At 57.8% G+C, this 21,710-nt stretch overlaps 1 protein-coding gene across 4 annotated transcripts in view; it reads right to left on the reverse strand.

Moving 5' to 3' along the window:
- Positions 1 to 21,710, reverse strand: part of SHISAL1 (shisa like 1) — a 79,145-nt gene that overhangs the window by 42,860 nt on the left and 14,575 nt on the right. For all 4 annotated transcript variants that reach the window (XM_015241689.3, XM_072973662.1, XM_072973660.1 and 1 more), the window contains exons 2-3: positions 8,290 to 8,385; positions 4,588 to 4,801 (exon numbers count right to left, since the gene is read on the reverse strand). In XM_015241689.3, coding sequence (XP_015097175.1) covers positions 4,588 to 4,801; positions 8,290 to 8,353 — 278 coding nt within the window. In that variant the 5' untranslated portion in view covers positions 8,354 to 8,385. The remainder of the gene's footprint in view (positions 1 to 4,587; positions 4,802 to 8,289; positions 8,386 to 21,710) is intronic.

Raw genomic sequence — 21,710 nt, forward strand, 5'->3', positions numbered from 1 at the left:
CCCCCTGCGAGGCCGAGAGGGCCCTTCTACTTCCTAGGATTCCTGCCCCGTGCGCCCAGCCCTAGCAGCCCGTCCGCCTGCAGGAACACCCACAGACTGCGCAGGACTCCCGTCTGCTCCACCTCTGCCCCCCGGGGAGAGCTGACCGCTGACCCCCCTACCCCCCTCGCCCTGTGCCCTGGAGGCCCTGGGCGGCCGCTGCTGCTAGCGTCCCTCTGGAACCTGGCACGGGGAGGTGAGCAGGACACTCCTGGACACCAGGGCCTCTGCTCGAGTGGCTGCAAGCGGCGTCTCGCCATGGCGGTGGGCTTGGCGAGGTTGCTCCCTTCGCTCTGCCTGTCTTTCTGCCAGGCAGCCAGAACCAAAACAGACCATTCTGTTCCTCCAGAAAACACAAATAAAGAAGTCATCAGAGCACTCTCCTTTTCCCCGCCTCCCAGCTGATTCACTGGTGGGGCGGGTGTGTGCCAGGCAGCCCTTGCGGCTGACGGCCCCCGTGTGTCTTCATAAAGCCCAGCGGGGGGCACGGCCATGCTGGTCCGTAAGGATGGGCTGCCGGCGGGCGCGAACCTTCAGGGACATTGGAACATCTGACCTCTCGGCTGAGGTCTGGCTCGTCCCCCAGCCAGACAAGCCCTTGCTTTCTAGATGCACCTGGGGGTGGCAGAGCCCACTGGCTGGAACTAGGGTCCCGGTGTCCCTTGACCTTGACAGGTGACTTCACCAGCCTGGGCCCAGCCCTTCTTCCTTCCTCGCAGAGTAGCTGTGAGGGCTAAGATAACACAGGCGTCCTGCCCAGAGTGGTCAGAGGCCCAAAGGGCAGGACGGTCCCAGAGGCAGACTCCACCTGGCTCTCCTCACATCCCCAGGGCACTCAGGACCTCCTGGCCATGCAGGCCTGTCCCACCCTCTTCACGGACCTATCCTCCTACTCCCTGTGGCCCATCCTCCAGCTGTCCCCTCTGTGCCCAAGCTCTGGCTGGACACAAGGCCCTGGTCCAGCTCCCTCGGCTCAGGCCTTCTCCACAAGGCCCCCTAACTCAGGCAACTCAGTGGGGGCCTCCAGCACCTCTGGTCTGAGCCCTGGATTGGTCATCTCCTGGGTGATCCTGGCCCCTCCCCTCAGCGGGGCCTCAGCCTTGCCCAAGTCACCCTCACGGCTTCTGTGGTGTCCTAGGTCCTTGTCCCATGCACCACGCATGAGCACAAATCCAGCTTAAAGCCTTCAGGGCCCTCAGGAGGAAACCCAAGCTCCTCTCCCTCTGCCCCCCAGCCCAGGAATCACCCCCCCACCAGCTCCTGCTGCCTCTCCCCACGGCTCCCCTGGCATTTCATATCCAAGCTGCAAGGAACTTGTCCCGGAAATGCTCCTTCCTCTGAGCTCTGTGGCTCCCACCTTCTTAAACACTTTTGGAGGTGGGAGACCAAGCACCACGCCTCCCTCACGAATCTCGGGACTGCAGTGCAGCCCGGGTGAGGGGCACACCCAGTTCTGGGCAGGCGCGGGCCCCCTCGGGGCCTCTGTCCATGTCTGAGGGACGGGGGGGCGGTGGGACGCTCTGCGAGGATGAATGAGGAGGGACCCCTCCAGAGCAGCACTCTCAACTGTGAAAATCCTGCATGCCACGTTCGGCAGCGTCAGGAGACGTGGCTGGTTGTCACAGCCAGTCAGTGGGGAGAGGGTGCGGCCAGGGTCCAGTGGGTGGTGGCCAGCATCCCACAACACACAGAGCGACCCCCACAAAGAAGGACCAGGGCCCCGATGTCCACGGTGCCGCAGAGGGGTCGCTGCTCTAGGCCCTCTATTGGTGGAAGTCCCAGATTTATTAAAGCAGCCTCTGGAGTCTGGTTGACTCCCATCTCCACCCTGACTGGCTGCCTCAGTCAGGCAAGTTACTCAGCCTCTCCAGGCTTCACCTTCCTTGTGTGTAAAGTGCACTAAGGGTGTGCTGCTAGGTGACATCAGAGGGTTGAGCACAGAGCCAGTCCCGTGCCATGCACTCAGCAAATGCTCACTGAGTTTCCAGAATAAAAACTAAGCTAAAATTCCTCAGTGCTTCCATGCCTCCCCAGAAAAGGGATTTGTTTTGTGGTCAGACTCTTCATTATCCGGAGACAGGACCCACTGTGCTGAAATGGTGGAGTATTCCGTGTGAGTCTTGTATAAATGTGCAGAGCACAGAAACCTGTGGGCTTCAGAATGAGGATCCCAGTCACCACCCACCGAAGCCTCGGAGAAGCCTTGCCAAGCCTCTGTCTTCTGCCTGGCTTTCAGCCGGCAACTACAACACTTCAGGGTCCTAACCCCAGTCCTGGCTCCGCCCTCTGCACTCAGGGAATTAGTCTTTGGTCTTATAAAAGGCTTAGGTCAAGTTCTAGGCTTGATTCCAGCCCTCGTGACAGACAAAGCTTGCTGAACTACTTCACATAGAATTATTCTAAGGTCTGAGCAGATGGCAAGATATTCAGGGGAAGCACCAGTGCATTTGAGGAAGGAAGGCTGGGGGAGCTGGCCTTGGTGGGAGGAGGAGAGATTTGGATGACAGTCAAGGGATTTGCATCTCCTGCCTGACCAAAGGGAAGAGGCAATTTCCCTCAAGGGAGCACGTCATGGTAGCAAAACATTCAAGCTCCAACATCAGAGAGATGGAGGCTCAGACCCCACCCCACCACTCCCAGTGGTGTCACTAATCCCTTCAACAGTCACTCAACAAACACTCCTTCCAAGTGAATTTTTCCTTATCATGAAAAAAATATATCCTTCCAAAGATTCAGCCTCAGGCTTATTGAGAAAATATCTGAAGCATCCACATTAAAGCCAGGAAGAAGGTAAAACTGCCTGACAATTTCAAAGATAATTTTAGAGGTACTAGCCAGCATGATTGGACAAGAAAAAGAAGTGAGGCACAAAAATCGGAAAGCAAGAGGTGAAATTATCATTGTTGCAAGATGGCGTAATTGGACACCTAAGAGAATCAGCTGAAAAAGTATTACAAAGATAAGAAATTTCAGTAAGGTGGCTGAGTGAAAAATTCATATTTAGAAGTCACAGGGTTTTATCATTTAAACAGCAGTTGGTTAGAAGATATAGAGGAAGAAAGACTCTATTATACAATAGCAGCGTGAAAAGAAGTTAAGTATGAATAAATGCAAAAGATATGTATAATACCTGTATGCAGGAAACTCCAAGACACTCCGAAGGAAAATTTGAACAAATGGAAAGACATACTGTGTTCTTGGATAGGAATATTTCACATCATGAAAAGTCCATTCCCCTTGAATTAATCTATGAATTCAATGCAGTCTCAGTAAAAGATGCTAACTAGATTTCTTTTGACAGGGAGATTGCACAAACTAATTCTAAACTTCTCATGACCAAAGGGCTGTAAGAACAGACTAAGAAGACATTCAAACATATCAAAAGCTAGTTAACCCAAAGAGGTAGCAATGCACATGTGAACAGACCAGTGAAAGCCATCACAGTCTACCCAGATCCTCAAATTTAGTATATTATAGTATATGGTAAGTTTGCATTTCACATCAGTGGTGAGGAGAAGATGGACAATTCAATAATTGGTGTTGGGATAACTGCCTACCCATTTGGGGGAAAAGAAAAAGTTGGATTCCTACTTTCCATCCAAATTAAAAACCTTACAGTCAAATAAATTCCTGACAGATAAAAGATTTGAAGGCAAAAAATGAAAACATAAAAGAAAACATGAGGGAATTTTTAATAATCTCAGAGTATGGAAAACCTTTCTCAGTATGATACAAAGCCCACAAGACATAAAAGAAAAAAAATGGGTACAATTAGATTAAATAACAATTACAAATTAAGCGTGATGAAAAAAATCATCATAAATTCAAAGAACACACTGAGAAAATATTTTCAATACATCCTATTTCCTTCATATATAAAGAATTCCTGTAAACAAATAAGAAAAAGGCCAAAAATTCAACACGCAACAGCAGAGGACATAAACAGCTAGCTCACAATAAAAGAAATACACACTCTCAGATGTGTGAAATATGCTCAGTTTCACTCATAATAAGAGAAATAAGTGGATCTTTTTGATCCTATGTGCCTTTACTTAGCATATTTCCACTGCTTTTCTACCATCAAACTCCTCCTCTTTCTTTACACTGAGAATCCCCTCCATCAGGGCTCTGGTCTCATGTGTTTTAATCACCTTAAAGAAAGGGGTTACATGGGATTAACCTCCGGGTCAAGAAATTCAACCAATATTTGTTGAACAAATAATGAGTGAAAAAGGAACTTAGGGCCTGTGGAGTCCAGGCCCAAGCACCTTCCACGCCCAAAAGCCTTCCACATCCTTGACCTCATTTAACTTCCACAGCAGTCCTGAGAGGTAGTTTTTACATGCCCATTTCTCAGACAAGAAGGCTAGAGTCCAGAGGGCAGAACAAGCCAGAAAACCCATCACCTGAAGACTTTCCCAGACTCCTAGGTCCACCCATCCTTGCACTGGTTACCCAACAGCTGCCTGGGAGCTGGGGTGTTCTGGCAGTAGCCTGGCTCGTTGCATGCCCAGGGCAGCAGGGCCGTGGCCTCGGCGTGGTACTTACTTGTGCATGTAGCCCTCGGAGCCGGCCGTGAGGTTCGCCTGCATCACCGCCTGGAACTCGGTCTCGTTGCAGCAGTATTTGAAGACCGTGTTGTTATGGTGACAGCAGAGGATGAAGGTTTTGTTGTCCGAGAGCCGGGGGCAGTGGAAGCCGAAGTGGTAGCGGCCTTTGTGGTCCGTGTATGGCTCACAGACCCGGAAATGCGCGGACAAGACTGGAAAACAGAGGCCCTGGGCTTAGTGGGGGCCCCTCACCACGGGCAGGACCTGGTCGGCCTATCCTAGGGTCTGGCTCACCTCTTCCCTTGCTGGGAAGACTTTGTGGTCCAGTGTGGCCCAGCCTCACCTCTGCCGAGAAGCCTGCTCTGACTCCTGTCACCTCCCTGATGTGCCTCGACTACAGACCTACTTACACTGTGCTGCCCGGACTGGGAGCTCCTCGCAGGCAGCACTGCATCTGAAGCCCCACGTGGATCACCCCACCAAGGGCTCTGCACACAGAAGGCACTTAATAAGGAAACAGCATTAACTGAGCACCTACTATGTGCTTCATAGGCTCAAGCAGATTTAATCCACTTGGCCATCCTAGCAGGCAGGTCTAGGATCCCACCTTACAGAGGGAGAAACAGAGGCTCGGAGGCCTAAAGTGACCTGCCTGAGCTGGCTAGTTGTAGTGGAGCAGGAATCCACCCAGGCCTGCCTAGGTCCAAGATCCAGGACCCTCTCCACTCCTCCATCGCCGTGTGGACTCACTGACAAGTCCAGGCTGGGTGGTGAGCGGCATGGTTGCCAGAACCAGGTCCTGCTGTAGAGAAAGCAGTGTCCCCTCTGGATCTTGGCTTCTACTAAGCTGGTGCCTGAGACCTGGAGGTCCCCAAGAGCCTGCCTCAGTGGCCCCAGCTCACGGTGACAAAGCTGTCTTGGCCTTGAACCCCCTTTCCTCCAGCTCGGAGGCCCCTATTCAGCTACCAATGGCGCTGGAAGCCCAGGACACTATTTACTAGCGGTGCCGGTGGTGATAAACAGGCGTGAAAGCCCGAACAAATACAACAATGGAAAAAAACCTGGAGCCGCTGTCTCCAGCTTAATTAGTATCTTCATAAAAAGGACTGCTGTATCTAATTTGTATCGCTCAAAAGGGGCTTCCCAGGCTGAATACATTTCTCCAACCACAAAGGTTCTGGTTTTGCAGAAGCGCCTCAGTTAGTTGAAATCTCTGTCTCTGCTGAGAGGTGATTAGACTCCAGCCCACACAGCTCCCAGCGCCCGGGGCTGCCGAGGGGAGTCCCAGCGGGGCTGCGCTGGCTGGTGGGCCTCTGGGCCTCACGTGCTGCAGCGCCGAGCCTGGCTTGGGGGGCCTTGTGTAATCCTGTGCCCCTTCTGCAAAGTACAGCATCCTCTTCCGTAGGGCAGGGCAGGACCACTGCAGGAGAGGGTTCCAGCCTTTCACGAGTCCGGAGGTTCCTCCAGGCCCTTTTCTCAGCCTCAGCCTTGGGAAACAGAAGACCCCCTCATGGACACAGAGGTCACTGAGTAAACCTCAGGTTGATGGACCATCTCATTTAACCTCATTATTCCCATTGTACAGAAGAGAAAACTGAGGCTGAGAGCAGTGGTCTCAAAACGTGGTCCCTGACCTGCCGCACCCATATCCCCCAGGGACTTGTCACAAATGCAGTTTCTCGGGCCTCTCAGCAGACCTTCTGAATTAGAAACTTGGGGAGGGGGGCGCAACCTGAGTCTTAACTTGGGGGATGCCAACAGCCTTGGTTTGGGACCCACTGGCCTGGGGGAAGCATGCACTGGAGGCTGGAGGTGAGGGGCAGAGGTGGGAAGCGAATTCCGGCCACCGTCCGGCCACCTTCCAGCCCCTGTGCAGGTCGAGGGGGCAGCCTTGCTGTGAGCATTCTCACACTCAGTTCGCAGGAATCTGGCTGTGCCAGCAATCCCAGGGGCTGGGCAGGGAGACTAGCTGGGGCTCTGAGGCCGGACTGGGAGGCCTGGGCCAGCTGGGCCGTGGAGAGGGAGGGGATGGAGCCGGGGAGGGGGCCTGAGAGCCGGGCTTCGGAGGAGCCACATGTGCAGAGACGGAGGTGGGAGGGAGGCCCAGCCAGGGAAGTGGATATGGAGAAGCCCCTGGCGGCTCACCCCGGCCAGCCCTGGATGGCCAGAACCACCTGCTTTGGCCATTTGGCAAATACAAGGAGGCCATGGCTGCTTCCTGAGGAAGAATGTGCCAGAACACAAGGAGCCCTGGGCCAGGAGCCAGGACAGCTGGTCTGAATCCTGGAGCATGCAGGGTCACCCGGCCGTCACAGCCTCTCTGTGCCTCCTTGCCGTCACTGATAGAGACCGGCGGTCCAGCGGCCGGGGGCTCCGAGGAGCATTTGTAAACAGCAAAGCGTAGGGTCTGCTTGGAACAGGGAAGGTGTAAGTCAATGAGTGGATGATGAAAGGTGGCAACTTTCGGCCTCCAGTCATGGGCACAGTATGGCTCTCGGGCCATGCCTGGGGCCCGAGGGCAGAGGGACTCTGTTAGGAGGCCAGTAAGTCCTCAGTCACCAGGAAAACCAGCCCAAGTGAAGAGGGAACACCAAGCGGAGAGTGACTCTCTTGGGTCCTGGGGTTTGGGGGTCAGAGAGAGGACCACGTACCACCCCTGTCTGCAGGGCTCGGGCTAGCATGGCCATCACTTCACAGACAGGTGACTGTCCACTGACCGTGTGGCCTTGGGCAGGTCGCTTTCCTGGTCTGAGCCTCAGTTTCCTCACTTGTAAATGGGTGTGGAGTTCTCTCCCAGGGGACAGCGAGGACAGGACAAGCTAATACAAGTGAAAACAGTGCGGAAAGAGTGCTGTGCACCGTGGCCCCAGACCCTTGGCCTTGGGCTGGCTTTGGCTTGGCTGTCCAGGGCCTCCTTCGGAGCCACACCCCCCAGCAAAGGGTTAAGGGCCCGAAGCTACAGGCCAGTGTCAACAGCTCTGCCAGAGCGAAAGAACACAAGAGGGACAGAGACAGAGAGAGACACAGAGACAAAGGGAGACAGACAGAGGAAGAGACAGAGAGAAAAGGCACCTGGCTCAGACCAGGGCTCGCGCTGGGCCACCCCTGCTGGCAGGAGGTAGGGTGGACTCCAGTCGGCCAGCTTCAGTTTGGAGCAGCCCAAGAACCTGGTCTATGTTCATCTCCGTAAACAGGAGAGTGAGAGCCACCTGCTGGGATGACTGCCAGCCTGGGAGACCAGTCCGGTGCTGGGGTGGGGGATGGGGGCGGCAGCCTCCCGCCACCTGGGTGAGAATCCAGCCCCAACACTGGCTGTGTTGTCTCAGGCTAGCCAGGTCCCTCTCCAAGTCTCAGTCACCTCATCTGCGGTGACTACAACCTTGCCTGACTCTGACCTGCTGGGGTCAGGAGAGAAATCACTGAATTTGGCCATCAGCCACCCTTAACCCTACAGTGTCCTCAAGAATCTTCCAGCTGAGCTCCCGTGGCAGGCATGTGGGGGCACAGCACACAGTGGCTTCTCACCAAACAGCATCGGACGTTAGCTTCTCACGAGGGGGACCCCAGCAGGGCAGGGGACTCGAGGCATCCCCATCAGCACCCAGGAGCCCCGCTGGGCTGGCATGGACCCCAGGAAGGGACCACTGTCCCTGCCCCCCTCACCCCGCCACCTCTCGCCCAAGCGTCACGGAGGGTCTACCTGCGGAAATGAGCAGCGAGAGGATGGCGAGCACGTTCAAGGGCTGCTGGCCACAGCTGGTCATCGTTTGGCTTGCATGGATCCGTCGAGAGCTGCCTGTTGAAGGAGAGCCAGGAGAGGCCGGGTGTGGGCTGTCTCGCCTGCGGTGCAGACACTGGCTCTGCTGCCCACGGTGGGGACGGGCGGGCGCGGCAGGGAAGTGGGTTTGCTGGGTGCAGGGGGCCGGGCTGTGGATGATGGAAACGCCACCATCCAATTTCCTTTCTGGAACGAATGACCTTCCCCCACCAGTCACCGTCACCTCCCTTTCTTTTCACGGCAAAATGAGACTTAATCAAAGGAGGACGGATGGCTCAGGTGGTGGAAATAACCGGTGGGCTGAGGGCGGCGGAGGCTGGTGAGCAGGCGCCCGAGCGCACAGGAGTGAGAACGGCTGGGGAGCCTGGCGACTGGTGGGGAGCTCGTGCACCTTTGGGGCCTTGCGGGACCCAGGTCTCCCTGCTGTGCCGCTAACCGTGACTTTCATTAACCCCCCACAAGCATGCATCGAGCCGGCCCCTTCCAGGCATTAGGGACACAGCAATGAACTAAATCAACTGGAAACAGAACTCAGTAGAAGCTGTCCCTGCCCCGGCTTACATTCTGGTGGGGAGGGCTGACAGCCCCAAACAGATGAGTAGTTCAAATGCTACGAGGCCCCTGGGGTTACACCCCAAAGGCTGAAAGCAGAGATTCAAACAGATACTTGTACCCCCCAGAGCAGCACGATTCACAACAGCAAAAGGTGGCGATGACCCATGTGTCGGCGAGTGGGTGACAAGTAAACACGACTCAGCAGGACGTCCTATAATAGTGGAACATTACTCAGCCTTAAAAAGGAAGGAAGTTCTGTCACAGGCTGCTGTACAGATGAGCCTTGAGGTTATTACACTCAGTGAAATAAGCCAGACGCAAAAAGACAAGTACTGTTATGACCCCACTCATGTGAGATCCCAAAGCAGGCAAGTCCCCAGAGGCAGGGAGGAGGGCTGGGGGAGGGGAGTGGGGAGTGAGCGTGTCATGGGGACGGGGTTTCCGTTTGGGAAGATCACAGAGTTCTGGAGATGGACGGTGGTGACTGGAGGAAGTGCTGCAGAGTGACGGGGCCGCAAGTGCAAAGGCCCTGAGGTGGGAGCAGTGGGGAGGTCAGTGGGGGGTAGGGGGAAGGGCAGGTAGCAGCAGGCCACCTAAGGCAGGGCCTTGGCCCTCGGTATCCACCTTACATCGGGTTGCTGAAGCCTCAGGACAAACCTGAAGCGACAGGTTACCTCCCTATTACCAGCCCCTCCCCTAAGGGGTTTGGGAATGGAGGCTGGGGAGGAGGCCCAAGTGTCGTCCGTGTGCACGGTGTGGCCCACTGAGAGCCCTGCCTGGGTTGTAGCTGCATGTGGCTGGGAATTAATTTGCTGAGCGCCTATTATGTGCCAAGCTCTGGGCAAGGCGAGGTGGTGCACACCACCCCCTTGCCTCACGGAACCCCTGGTCTGGGAGAGCTCTGGGACACCGGCGTGGGTCCAAGGCAGCTCTGAATCCTGCTTGGTGGTGGCAGGCAGAGGCAACCCAGGGTCAACCCAGAGGCCGGAAGCTTCAGAACAAGGAGACGGTGCCAGATTCATGGCCGAACACAGGATGCTCATGGCCAGTCCCGCCCTGCTCTGGGGCCTTGGTCTTCTCACCCACAGCATGGACAGCAGGGAGGCACCGAGGGTGTCAGGTGCTGCTCCTGAGTTTGGTAAGCAAGAATAAGAAAAGGGGGTGGCCTGGCAGTAAGATGCCTTAATATGGCGATTACTCATGGTGGTGACGTCGGTGTCAGCCCCTGGGGAGGGTGCCCCTCCTTCCTCTGCACGAAGGCCTCTCTACCCCTATGGACTGTGAGCTGTTTAATTGCTCAGAGCCTGGTCCTCCTCCCCCCCTCCCTCAGGGCCCTCCTGGGAGGATGAAGGAGATTAAAGCATTTGAAAGTGCTTAGGAAAGGATTTCATACTGGAGAAACCTAAGGATCAGCCCTGGAAAACGCACTGGGGTGGTTGGGGGGGGCTGCCCCCGAGATGCCTCTCCCCCAGCAATGTGGCCCCATCCCACAGATGGGGAAGCAGAGGGCCCCCTGAGGCCTGAGACAGGTCTCCAGACTCTGTGCCCTTCTAGCCCCTGAAGGCTGGGGCTACCCAATTTTTGAGCCGGGGCTCCAGTCTGAGAGCGGATTCCCTGAATAAATACTGGGGTGGGGGTGGGGGTGGGGGTCCACATCTGTCATGTGCCCTGCCCTCCCTCCTGCTGCTCCTACTTACAAGCCCTGCATGTATTGGGGGAGGCTGTCTAATCACACCTGGGGTGCCCTCCTCTTTCCTGTGAGTCCAAATCCTACACCACCTTAGAAGCTATGTTAATGCCACCTCCTCCAGGAAGCCTGCCTTGATTCCATCAGTTGGAAGAAATTTGTCACTCCACTGAGGCTTATCGTATTCCATCTCTTCTCTTATTAACATGTTGATTCATTTATTCATTCATGTATTCTCTTCATAAATATTCACTTGCAAGCCCCTACTCTGGGCCAGGGTCTCTGGGCTGGGTTTTAGGGACTCAGAATGTGCTGGGTGAAGGCATCCCCCAGCTTACGCAACGGATCCTCCTGCCCTCCTCTAGGGACCGTGAGAGGCCTGGGCCTGGGCCAGCCAGCTGGGGGCACCAGCCTCATGCTTGGACCAACAGCAACCCCTGGGCCTGTTGTGGATGTGTGGTCCACCAAGCTCCGGCGTGCCCCTCCTTGGTGACGCACTGCACGTCCGTCCCCTGTCCAACAGGGCGCTCCTCGTGGTCTGCTCAGTCGCCTCCACCCAGCTGGACCCCCCATGCCCACCCGTGGCTGCGTCAACAGGTGACAGAAGTCACAGCCCCATTTGTGGGACAGAGGTTGGGGTGGGGGCCTCCGGGTGGGGGTGGGGACTGCCCTACCACCCCAGGTCCCCAGGGCAGCTCAGTGCCAGCACTGAAGGCTGAACCCGTGGTGGAGAGAAAACCCCACTGTGCGTCACTGGGCAGTTACATAAAAATTCCATTTCAAACGACCTGAGACGGCAAAACTGGAAGCCAGGTTCTCTATTCCTGGCCAGGTCGGAAGGCTGCTTTAGAAACGCCATGGCTGCCATTTGTGCTGGGTTTCCATGAGAGGGCCAGCTGCAGGGTCATGCCATCAACAACACTGATATTCACCGCAGCCCCTTTAGGGGGTCTGCAGCGGGGAAACTGGGCATGTCACGCTGTCAGGTGCCACCCCCTGGGACCTCCCCACTGGTGACGTTTTGGGAAAGCCTCTCCAGCAGAGGCAGGAGTTGGGGCTGAAAGAGTGATGCCCCTCCTCGGGCCCCACTGGGCCCAGACCTGCTCTGGGGGCTGTAGCCATGGGGCTGCTGTCCCGGGTCTGGCTTATACCAGCTGAGTTCTTTACAAGTCCTGGATGCTGGCTTTTCACCGTGTTATCTCAGATAATCCCCCACGGCCTGATGAGGTAGACATCAAACTCCCATCTGGTAAAGAAGGACACTGAGGCTCAGAGAGGTGAAGTGACTTGCCTGAGGTCACACAGCCACTCAGTGGCTCAGACAGGAAGCAAGTCCGGCCTCCATATTTGCTCTCCCTCCCGGCACTATAGGAGCTTCCAGGGCCTCCCGAACCCTCCCCCCCCGCCTCCCCCCCCAGAAGCACGTTTACCGCGGACAGATTCGATTTATGGTCCCAGGTTCCATCTCTGAAAATTGGTAAACTATCCACAATGGTAGCTTGTGACCAACAATAAAACTCAAAGAACAGGTAGAACGTTCTGGATGAGCGGGACTCCCCACGCTCTGGCTGCCTCCAGGATCACAAGTCAGGCGCGCATCTCCGCGTCCACCCCTCGGGTCGGCTGGAGAGTGCTGTGCCCAGATCCGAGGATTATTTTTAAACACCGAATTTGGCGAGGCCTGAGAGGAGAGGCAGGAGGGCATGTGAAGAGAAACAGAGCCGAGAAAGATGAATTAAACCCCACCAGCAACAACAGCAGAGCTGCTTTCACGTCAGCCGGGCTAGGCAGGGCGGGGGGAGGGAGGCAGGGCTGGCTGGTGGGCCCTCGGTGCTGTGTGAGGGGCTCTGCCACGGACTCTCTGGAGCCCCCATACCTGGGGGCCATTGGCCCGATGCCAGGAGATCCCACACCCTCTCTCGGTTGCCAGCAGACCCCTTGTCAGCCCACCTGACCTCCCCTGGGTGTGGCCCAGAGCATCACCTCTTCCCTGGATAAGGCCAGGGGCCGCATGGCCTGGAGGTTGGGCCTTGGGCTTGGGCCACCCTGCCCGGCCCCGCCTTCTGTAACCACACCCATATGACCTGGGACAAGTCCCCTCAGTCTCCTAGGCCCCCAAAAGGAGATAAAAATAGTATCAAATCCACACAATCCTTGCGAGGACTGGATGAAGAAAGGCCTCAGAGCACTTGCGATGGGGCTGGCGCTCCAAAAATGTCTGTGGGGTGTGCTCCTTGCAGCCAGCTGCCTCTGCCCCAGCCTCGCCCACCCACCCACACCTCCTGAGGGGTCGGGGCAGCTGCAGGCTCAGGTCCACGCTCACTCCGGAGGCCCCATGTGTTCTGACCCTTGCTGCCGCCTCTCACTCTCTCTGCTCCTCCAATCCAGCCTCTGGGATCTGCCTCTCCCCTGGGTCTTTGCACACACTGTTCCTCAGGCTGGGAACACCCTTCATCTCTCCTGCAGGCGGGCAGCCTGGACCCAGCTTCTGGGGTCAGCTGGGTACCCGACTCTCAGAGTTCTTCTCCCTCTGATGCTCTTGCGCCCCTGGGTGGGCTCCGGAGGCTGGCATGGGCAAGAGCATGCTGCCTGCTTGGTTTGTGTCTCGACCTGAGACCAAACTGGGGTTAGAGAAAAGCAGGTGGCAGGCGGGGCATTGAGAACCCAGACCGCTGCTGCAGGGGACTGGCCTTTAGACCCTGCCACCTGAGCCTGCATTTCCCGACATCGAGAACAAAGGAGGGCACGTGACTAGTTACACACTGGTCACCCAAACACATGCCACCTGGCCCCTCCCCTGCAGGGCTGCAGCTCTGCGGTCATCCCCGTGGCGGGGTGAGGGCGGGTCCTGTCCCAGCCTCCTGGGTGCCGGTCGCTGGTGGCAGAGCCCAGGAGTCGGGCCCTCTGCTCAGGCTGGGCCTTCCCTGGACATCTCTCCCCCCGACTCTGGTGTCCTAATCAGAGCCGCCCCAGGCCCGGCCCTCGTGCCCGCAGGCCCAGGAAGCGGCCTGGGCTGCTGCTCGCCCTCCCCACCCCCACTGCCCGGCGTCATCTTCTGGATGCTCATCAATGCACACCTGACAGTCTCTACTGGGGGCCACGCCCAGGGCTGGGGTTCAGCTACAAACAAGATGGACCGGGCGGGTCTGGCCACCACGGGACTGTGGCCTGCGGAGAGTCAGGAAGCAATGGATTCCATGGTGAATCAGAAATCAAGCCTGGACATTCTTCTTACCATTCGTCACAGTGTGAGTGCTGCGAGTTAGTAATTCAACAGGGGCAGAGCCCTTCGAGGCCTCACAAACTGTCCTGTGGGCAGTAGGTGCCCAAGAGGCGGGGGCTGGAGCTAACGCTGGGGAGAGCAGCTGCCAGCCGGGGGCCGGCCCTGGGCCGGAGCGTGCTGGGCACTTGGCTCTGACAAGCCGGCTTGCCTACACCCTTAGGCTGTCCCACTGCCCTCCCCCGGGTGGGGACAAGGAGGGAGGGGCAGGCCAGAGCCAGGATTCAACCCCATGGTCTGCTCCTGGGCCCTGTCTCCAGGCACAGATGAGTGTGTTCACTCGGAAACCAGAGTCCAGGAATAGCACCTGTGGGCAGCAAGGCCAGAGTGTGTCCTCCTGACCCCCCGGTGCCTGTGGAGGGAGCGGCGGGGCAGCCAGGCCAGGTGGCCGGAGCACACACACGGAAGGACGGATGGACGCAGGCCAGACGGCGACACGTTCTCCAGCAGCCGGGGCTGCACGGCCAGCAGTCACTTGGCAGTTTCGGATGAGTCCCCCAGAGCCTGTGTCCTCCAAGGCCTCCCCTGACCCCCGCATGAGGCTGAGGACCCTGCCGTGTGTGCTCACGGCCTGTCCACCTTTCCTCAGAACACAGATGGCTGCTTATAGTTGCATGCTTGGCACAGGGGCTCCCTCTGAGCAGCGTCCATCGGCTCCCCTAGACTGTAGCCTGGACAAGGACAGGGACCAAAGACCGGCAGCATAATTCGCCAGGCCCAGTGCAAATGAAAAATGCAGAGAACCATTTCTGTTCGAAACTCTTCAGCAATTCAGCAACAGCAGAGCATTAAACTGAGCGTGGGCCCTTCCGAGCCCGGGGCCCTGTGCGACTACCCCGATCACGCGCCGTGAAGCTGGCCCTGCTGCCACTGCGTGGTTTGGGCTCAGCACCAGGCAGCATGGGCCCGGCACGTAGTAGGCACTTTATAAACACTTGTTGGATTGGTTGAATGAATGCAGGCATCGTCATCTCCATTCTTCTGATAAACAAGTTGCAGCTCAGAAAGCCGACATGATTTACCTGGAACTTGGGGGCTGGCAGGGATGGGATTTGAACTCAAGTCTGTCTGACTCCAAGCAGGGGCTCATGGCGGGTGCCGGTGTGGGAAACGACAAGGGTTTCTGAGTCGGTCTCCCCTGGCCTGGAATCTGAGTGCTGCCGCTAAGTAGCTGGCTGTTCTAGGCAAGTTATCTCACTGGCCTCAGTTTCCTCATCTGTAAAATGGAAACCATGCCTGCCCCTGCCCCCTCCTTGCTGGGGTACTGAAGAAAGAAAAGCCCAGAAGGGCTAGCAGGGCACCCAGCACATCTAGCAAGTGTGCTCTGTAAATGCCTCTTATCTGGTGTTGCCCACTGTTGTTTCCAAAGCCGATGGTTTAGGTACCTGAGATGTTGCTGGGTGCCCCCGAGCAAAGGAAGGTGTGCCTGAATGCCACGCCTACCGAGCTAGCCCCCTCTCCTGTCTGGCTGGTGCCTCAGTGAGCACTGCTTGCCTGCTGCCCCGCCTGCTGGTTAATTGCTTCCCTCCCAGGCACCAGCTCCTTGAAGTGGGAGGGGACTTCCATGCCCCCTATCCCCTGCAGAGGAAGCTTTGCACACAGTAGGTGCTGAGTGAATGTTTGCTCCCCAAAGAGCAACACTCACTGTCAACACTCTTTGGCCTAGATGCCAGGTTCACTTTATTGCAAAGAGCAAACTTTCAGATGGAACAGTGGAGATGCAGGCAGAGGCTCAGCCCAACTTCTACTAAGACAAGGTGTCAGCTTTTACTGCCAACATCAGCAGCAACCTTGGGCATCAGTCTCACGGTGGCAGCCACTCACCTAAGCCAAGAAACCCCAGCTCCAGAGCTCCAGAGGGCTATGTCCCCCAGAGTCCAGGGTAGCCCAGGTGGGACAGCTCAGAGTCCTGAGTGTACATCCTCTGACCCCTACTGTCCCCATATCAGGCAGACATGACACCACCTGCTCCACAGGGCTACTGCAGGGTCCACTCTGGAGGGAAGAGGAGAGTTTGCACACTGCAGCATGGGGTGTCCTTGTCAGCAGGACTGCAGGACATCGTGCAGGTCACCACCAACTCAGAAACCACTCCTGCCCCCCAAATCCCTCCCACAGGAGAACATTCTAGTTGATCCCCCAAAGAGCTCTCAGTCCTCAGTGACATCCCAACCCCCACCTCCGCCCATCAGGCTCTGGGTTCAAGCTCTAAACCCAGCTTGTTTCCGCAGTCCCGTCCTGGGCCCCAGCTGGGCCCCCTCTGCCCTCACCCAGGCCTCCGTGAGTGTCACTCTCCTGAGTGCTTGAAGGGGGCACAGCTGCCCTCCTCGTCTCACAGGTGAGGAAACCGAGGCCCAGGGAGGGGAAAGGTCTGCCTGAGGGCACACAGCTGAGAGAGGCTGGGCTGCAAAGCCCAAGGCTCGGATGCTCTGCCCCTCTTGGGGCCACACCAGGTCTCAGGGCAAGTGGCTCCCCAGGTTAAGGGGAGGGCGTCACTGAGACCTCGTGAGGCCCTCTGTTCTATCCGTTCTCCCAAATTATTTGGCTACACCATGGAGATAAAACAACCCTTGGAAATCCCAGGGGCATTTTTTTCCCACTGGAGAAACATAAAAATATCACATGAAGAATGAATCACTTAAAGTGTCAGGGCTGGGAGAGGAAAGACAGGCACGCAGGCTGTCGAAGGGCAGCCCGGGATTTCTCTCCCCATTCTCGGAGCCCCGATGCCAGCCTCCCTCCGTGGGGGGGGGGGCCTCGGCCCAAGGGACCCTCTTTCTCTGGGAAGAAGAGAAGCCGGAGCCCAGCCTCAGTTTCCCATCTATAAGTGGGGGTAACGCACCCACCTTGAGGGGTATTGGGAGGGGCCGAGGAGGTGATGGAGGCATTCATTCATTCATTCCACACTGAGTGTAATGCTGGGTGGCACTGGCTGGGGACTACAGATACTGGTGGTCTGGACAGACCCGTCCCACCCCTGTAAAGTCCACCTAATTCATACATGTGGTGACTCGGGGCGTCTGAGCTCAGAGGAGCACCCTGCCCTGGTCTGGGTTGGGGGTGTCCCGGAGAAACAGGAGATCCGACAGGTCCCCAGCTCATCCAGACCAGGTGGGGGGGCCTGGGGAGGGAGCTTGCCAGCAGGGAACTGGCACATGCAGAGGCCAAGAGGTGGGACAGCACTCCGGGATGGGGAGGAGTCCAGCACAGCAGGAGCGGAAAGAGGAGGGAGCAGGGAGACAAGGCCAGAGTGGCGGGCGAGGCCCGGTGAGTGCTCCCGGCACATAGTAGGTGCTGATGGGCCTCTGCGGGGCCCACCCCCACAGCTCACGAGGACCACCATAAACGGGGTCTCAGCCCTCTCAGGTGAGGAAGGGGCGGGAAGCAGAGCAGAGGACAAGTGAGGGGGGGACAGGAGAGCCATCTGAACCACCTACTGTGTGCCGGGACTTCTGTGCAGGTAGATCTTATGTCTGAATCTGACGAGTGAGGGGAGGGAGGGAGGGAGGCACTGGCCCACACTCGCAGGGGCCGGCCATGACCCTGAGGGGCCCCGGGGTCTGTCTTCCCCGTCCTCTGGCTGGCCACGCTGGACTGGCCAGCAGGGTGTGCATCTAGGGCAGCTGGGTGGGAAGAGGAGATGGGAACGGGCTCCAGGTCATCAGGGCAGGGCCCCGAGGGCAGCTGAATCTGGGGAAGAGCTTGAAGGGAGAATGGGAGGAGGGAAAGGGGGCTGGAGTCGGTCCAGGTGGGACCGGCATGCCCCTCCCTCCACTTCCTCTGTTCTCCCTCACTGGTCCATACAGCATGGAGCTTGTCCCAGCATCTGAGCCTCTATTCCCACCCGCCCTCAGTGTGAGGCTCTTGACGCGAAGACTCTAAGGCACAGGGATGGTCAGCAACTTGCCCACGGTCACACAGCCTGCGGCAGAGGAGCTGGGATTGAGCAGGGGGTCCGGTGCCAGCAGCCGTGCGCCGCACAGGGCTCCCGGCCCCTCCGCCCGGAGCCTGCTCTCCCCCCGCCTCCCCTTCACGGGGGACCCTCACATCCCTCTGGGCCTGAGGGTCTGCTGCTCTCCCCCCGCCCCCAGGGCACTTGTCCAGGGCAGGGACCCTGGCTGTGCCTGGCTTAATGAGAATTTGCTCTGCAAGGAGCTTGTGCCACCGTACGGCATGGCTTCGGGGACGCCCTTATCTGCCCAGCTCCGGGATGCAGAGACCAGAAACCCTGCCCCTCCAGCCGCCGGCCTTCCTCCATCACTATCAACCCTAAACCCCAATAAAATGAGAGCGACTCAGCAAGGCCTTGTATAGGCAAAGGAGCATGGTAGCTGGTCTGTGCAGAAAGCCACGCAGCTGGTTCTTCCGGGGCAGGGAGCACTGGGAGATGGCCCCGGCCCTCCGTCGGCAGTGTGAGCCCAGCTCAGGGCCAGGGCCGCCTGGGGCTGCCACGTGGGGACTGTCCCCAGAGCCAGGCTCAGGTCTGCCTGGCTTTGTGTCTTCACAGCACGTCATCGAGTCCCATTTCACAGGTGAGCAAACTGAGGATGTCCCCTCAAGGTCTCACAGCTCGGAAGCAGCTGACCTGGGGTTGCAGGGGCGCATCTAGGCTAATGCTTCACGCCACGTGAGACCGTATGTGTGAATTCCCCACAGGGCCCTCAAGCTCCTTGATCAAGTGCGGGTCAGTGACGCCACAGCTGGAGCCCGTCCTCTGCGCCAGGCACTGCCCCGGGAGGTGCATTCGTGAGCGCATTCAGCACCCTGCCCTCTGAGGATGGAAACAGACTATGGAGGGGGTGTGTCCACCTGACTCCAAAGCTGGGCTGACTCCCTAGGTCCCCCCTCCATGCTCCTCCAGCCCACCCCAGCCAGCAGCAGGGAACTTCTTATCCAGGCAGGGCTGCGCATCCCAGCGGCTGCTGGAAACACATCATGTGCACATCTGCACACAAAGGGCCCGCAGGCCCCACAGCTGGGTCTCCCCGGGCACCGCCCCAGCCCACAGCCGTCTCCACACTCAGGCTTTCTGTGTCTTGTCCCTCTGCTCCGCCCTCAACTGGCATTTCCATGGTGGCCAGTGCTACGATGGCATTTAAAGCCAGCCTACAAAGGAAGCTGGCTCTGTCTGCCTCGCGCCCATCGCTGGAATCCTGCCCGGCCTGAGCTGGGCCAGAGATGAACCTCCTTCCTTGTCCCCTGAAGACGCAGGTGCTCTGCTTAAGGCAGAAAGAGTGCCAAGTTCAGACAGGCCTGGGTGCCCCTTACCTAGTCACCACCCACGTGGACAGTGGCAGCCCAGAGTGACTGGTGCTGTGCTGGGGAAACCAGGGCGCCACGGGAGCTCAGGAAAAGCAGCTGGTGGGACTGGAAGAGTTGGTGTGTACTTAATCCTCACGACTGGGAGATGCTGTGATTAGCCTCAATTTACAGATGTGGACACTGGGACACAGAGAGTTTAAGTAACTTGTTCTGGGTCACCCAGCGAGTTGGTGGTGGAGCTGGGACTCCATTCAGGGGGTCTGGCAGTGGGCTCCAGGGGAGAGCGGGATGGTGTTCCTGGCAGAGGGACCAATCACACAAAGTGAGGCGAGGGTTCGTTCAGCGCAGTAAGATTCGGTACCAGTTTGGGGGCAGCGCTCAGCCAGGTAACGAGGCTTCCCCTCCTGCCTCTGGTCTGAGGTTCAGCACAGCAGCAGAGAACAGAAAGGGAGGGCCCTCAGCTTGGGGTCCGAACGCACAGGCTCTGCCATGTCTCAGCTGTGTGACCCTGGGCGAGTCCCTTCCCCTCTCTGAGCCGGGTGCGCCGTCATGTGAAAGTGCAGCCGCGTCACTATGTTTACTTCTGGTGATGCTGCCACGCGCGAGGAGTTCCTCTTTGCCTGGGGGGCTGGGGAGGCGGATCTGGAGGGAGCATGACCCACAGCAAGCTCAGGGAGGCCCAGGGGAGGCTGCTGTCACGGCATCCTCCTGCACACAGTGGGTCCTCCGTGACCGTGTGATGAGCAGCGCTAACGCCCCTCCGGGCTCCGCGAAGGCCGTGCTGACCGGCGGGCACGAGGTATGAGAATGTTCTCGGCAGCACCGTTTAGGAGAGGAAAACCCTGCAGACAGCCCACTGGAAGACGGGAGGACGCGGAGCAGGAAGTCCAAACACTGAACGCTCCGCAGCTGCCAGAGTGAACCACAGCCACACCAATGTCACAGGGCGTTTTAGCAACCTGGGGCTGGGGGAGAAACTTAGGTCCCCAGATAACAATCTGCACCATCACTTTAGGAAGCTAAAAAGAGCTGTGAAGCATGCACGTGACCAGGGCACGGAGGGCAGTGTGGGTAGTGGTGGGCCCTGCGGGGACTGGGGGTGGGTGAGAGCACGGGGGCCCATGTTCTGGCCGTCACCCTGTGTGGTGGGTTCAGGGAGGTGGATCCCCGGTGCTGGGATTTTCCGACTCCAGTAAGGATTTGTCTTCACGTGGACTCCCAGCCTCCTCCCTGTGAGCCCCGGTCACTCTGCCCCTTCAAGTGCTTCCTGGTTATAAGCGCTCGGTGACTCAGTTTCCTCATCTATAAATTGGCGGTGCTGGTCATGAAAGGTCCTCCTATACTCAGCAAAGTGCCCGAACCAGGTGGACCGACATGTCATAACCCAGGCACGGAACCCCACCGCCACCTGTCACCTGCCTGGGCAGGCCACCAGGCCACAGGAAAGCTCGGCTTTTCCTCTGTAAGTGGGTGTCTTGCCTCCCCACCCTCCCAGGTCACAGGAAGATGAGACATGAAGTGGGTGCTATGTGCAAGGTAACCTTGTCATTCACAGAGTGACATCAGTGATTCAGAGTTGGCAGCACGGGTCTCAGCCTGTTGGGGGTAATGACACCAAACACATGCTGGTAACTGAACCCACCACCAACTGCAGATGCTGGGGAAGGGGGAGGCAGCAAAGCCCCCGCCAGGCGCCAAGCGCTCTCGGCCGAGCCCTTGACATCCTGACTTCCCAGGATCACGCTCTCCCAGCCCAAGGAGAACAAGAGCACTCTGACTTGCCAAGGGGTCGCTGTTACTAACGGCAGACCCTGGTGTGGAACTCAGATATGGAGCAGACCAAGCCAGGTAACCCAGCGGGGGCACGGTGAGCCCTGGGGAGTGTTGTGCCTGGGGTGAGGTATTGGGTGAAGAGTGTAGCATGTGATGGTGAAGAGCCAGCGTTTATAAGCTCAGGACTTTGGAGAAGCAAGGGACCTCTCAGACCCTTGGCTTCCTCTTCTGTCTGATGACGATGATGTTTAGAGTAAGATGAGTGAATGGAAACTGCTGGGAGAGACCCCGGAGGCGGCTGGACCGCACATGCCCAGGGTGCGGTCTTGCGCTCTGCTTGGGAGCTGGTGAGAAACGCGCGATGTCCGGCCAGCTGGGACCTGTCGGACTAGAACCAGGGTAGGGGCAAGGGATTTGCATTTTACCAGCTTTCCAGGGGATTCTGGTATGCCCTCAAGTACAGGAACCACTGTGCCAGATCAGAGACTGGGAATTTTTCTGTGAAGGGCCAGACAGTAGCGGTCACGGGCTTTGTGGGCCAGGCGCCTCATCACAATGATTTAACTCTGCCATCACAGCAGGACAGCAGTCGGAGGCCACACGGACTCATGGCGAAGGCTGTGTTCCAACAAAACTTTATTAACAAAACCAGGCAGCCCAGTTTCCTAAACCCTCGGTACCCAGAGTGCAGCCCGCAGCCTGGCGCATCTCCTGGGAGCTGCCTGGAAACGCAGGCTCTCTAGAGGCTGCTCCTCCTGCCCCGGAGGCTGTGTGCTAACCTGTGCA

The sequence above is a fragment of the Vicugna pacos genome, chromosome 12, assembly GCF_048564905.1.
Source record: "Vicugna pacos chromosome 12, VicPac4, whole genome shotgun sequence".
NCBI lineage: Eukaryota > Metazoa > Chordata > Mammalia > Artiodactyla > Camelidae > Vicugna > Vicugna pacos.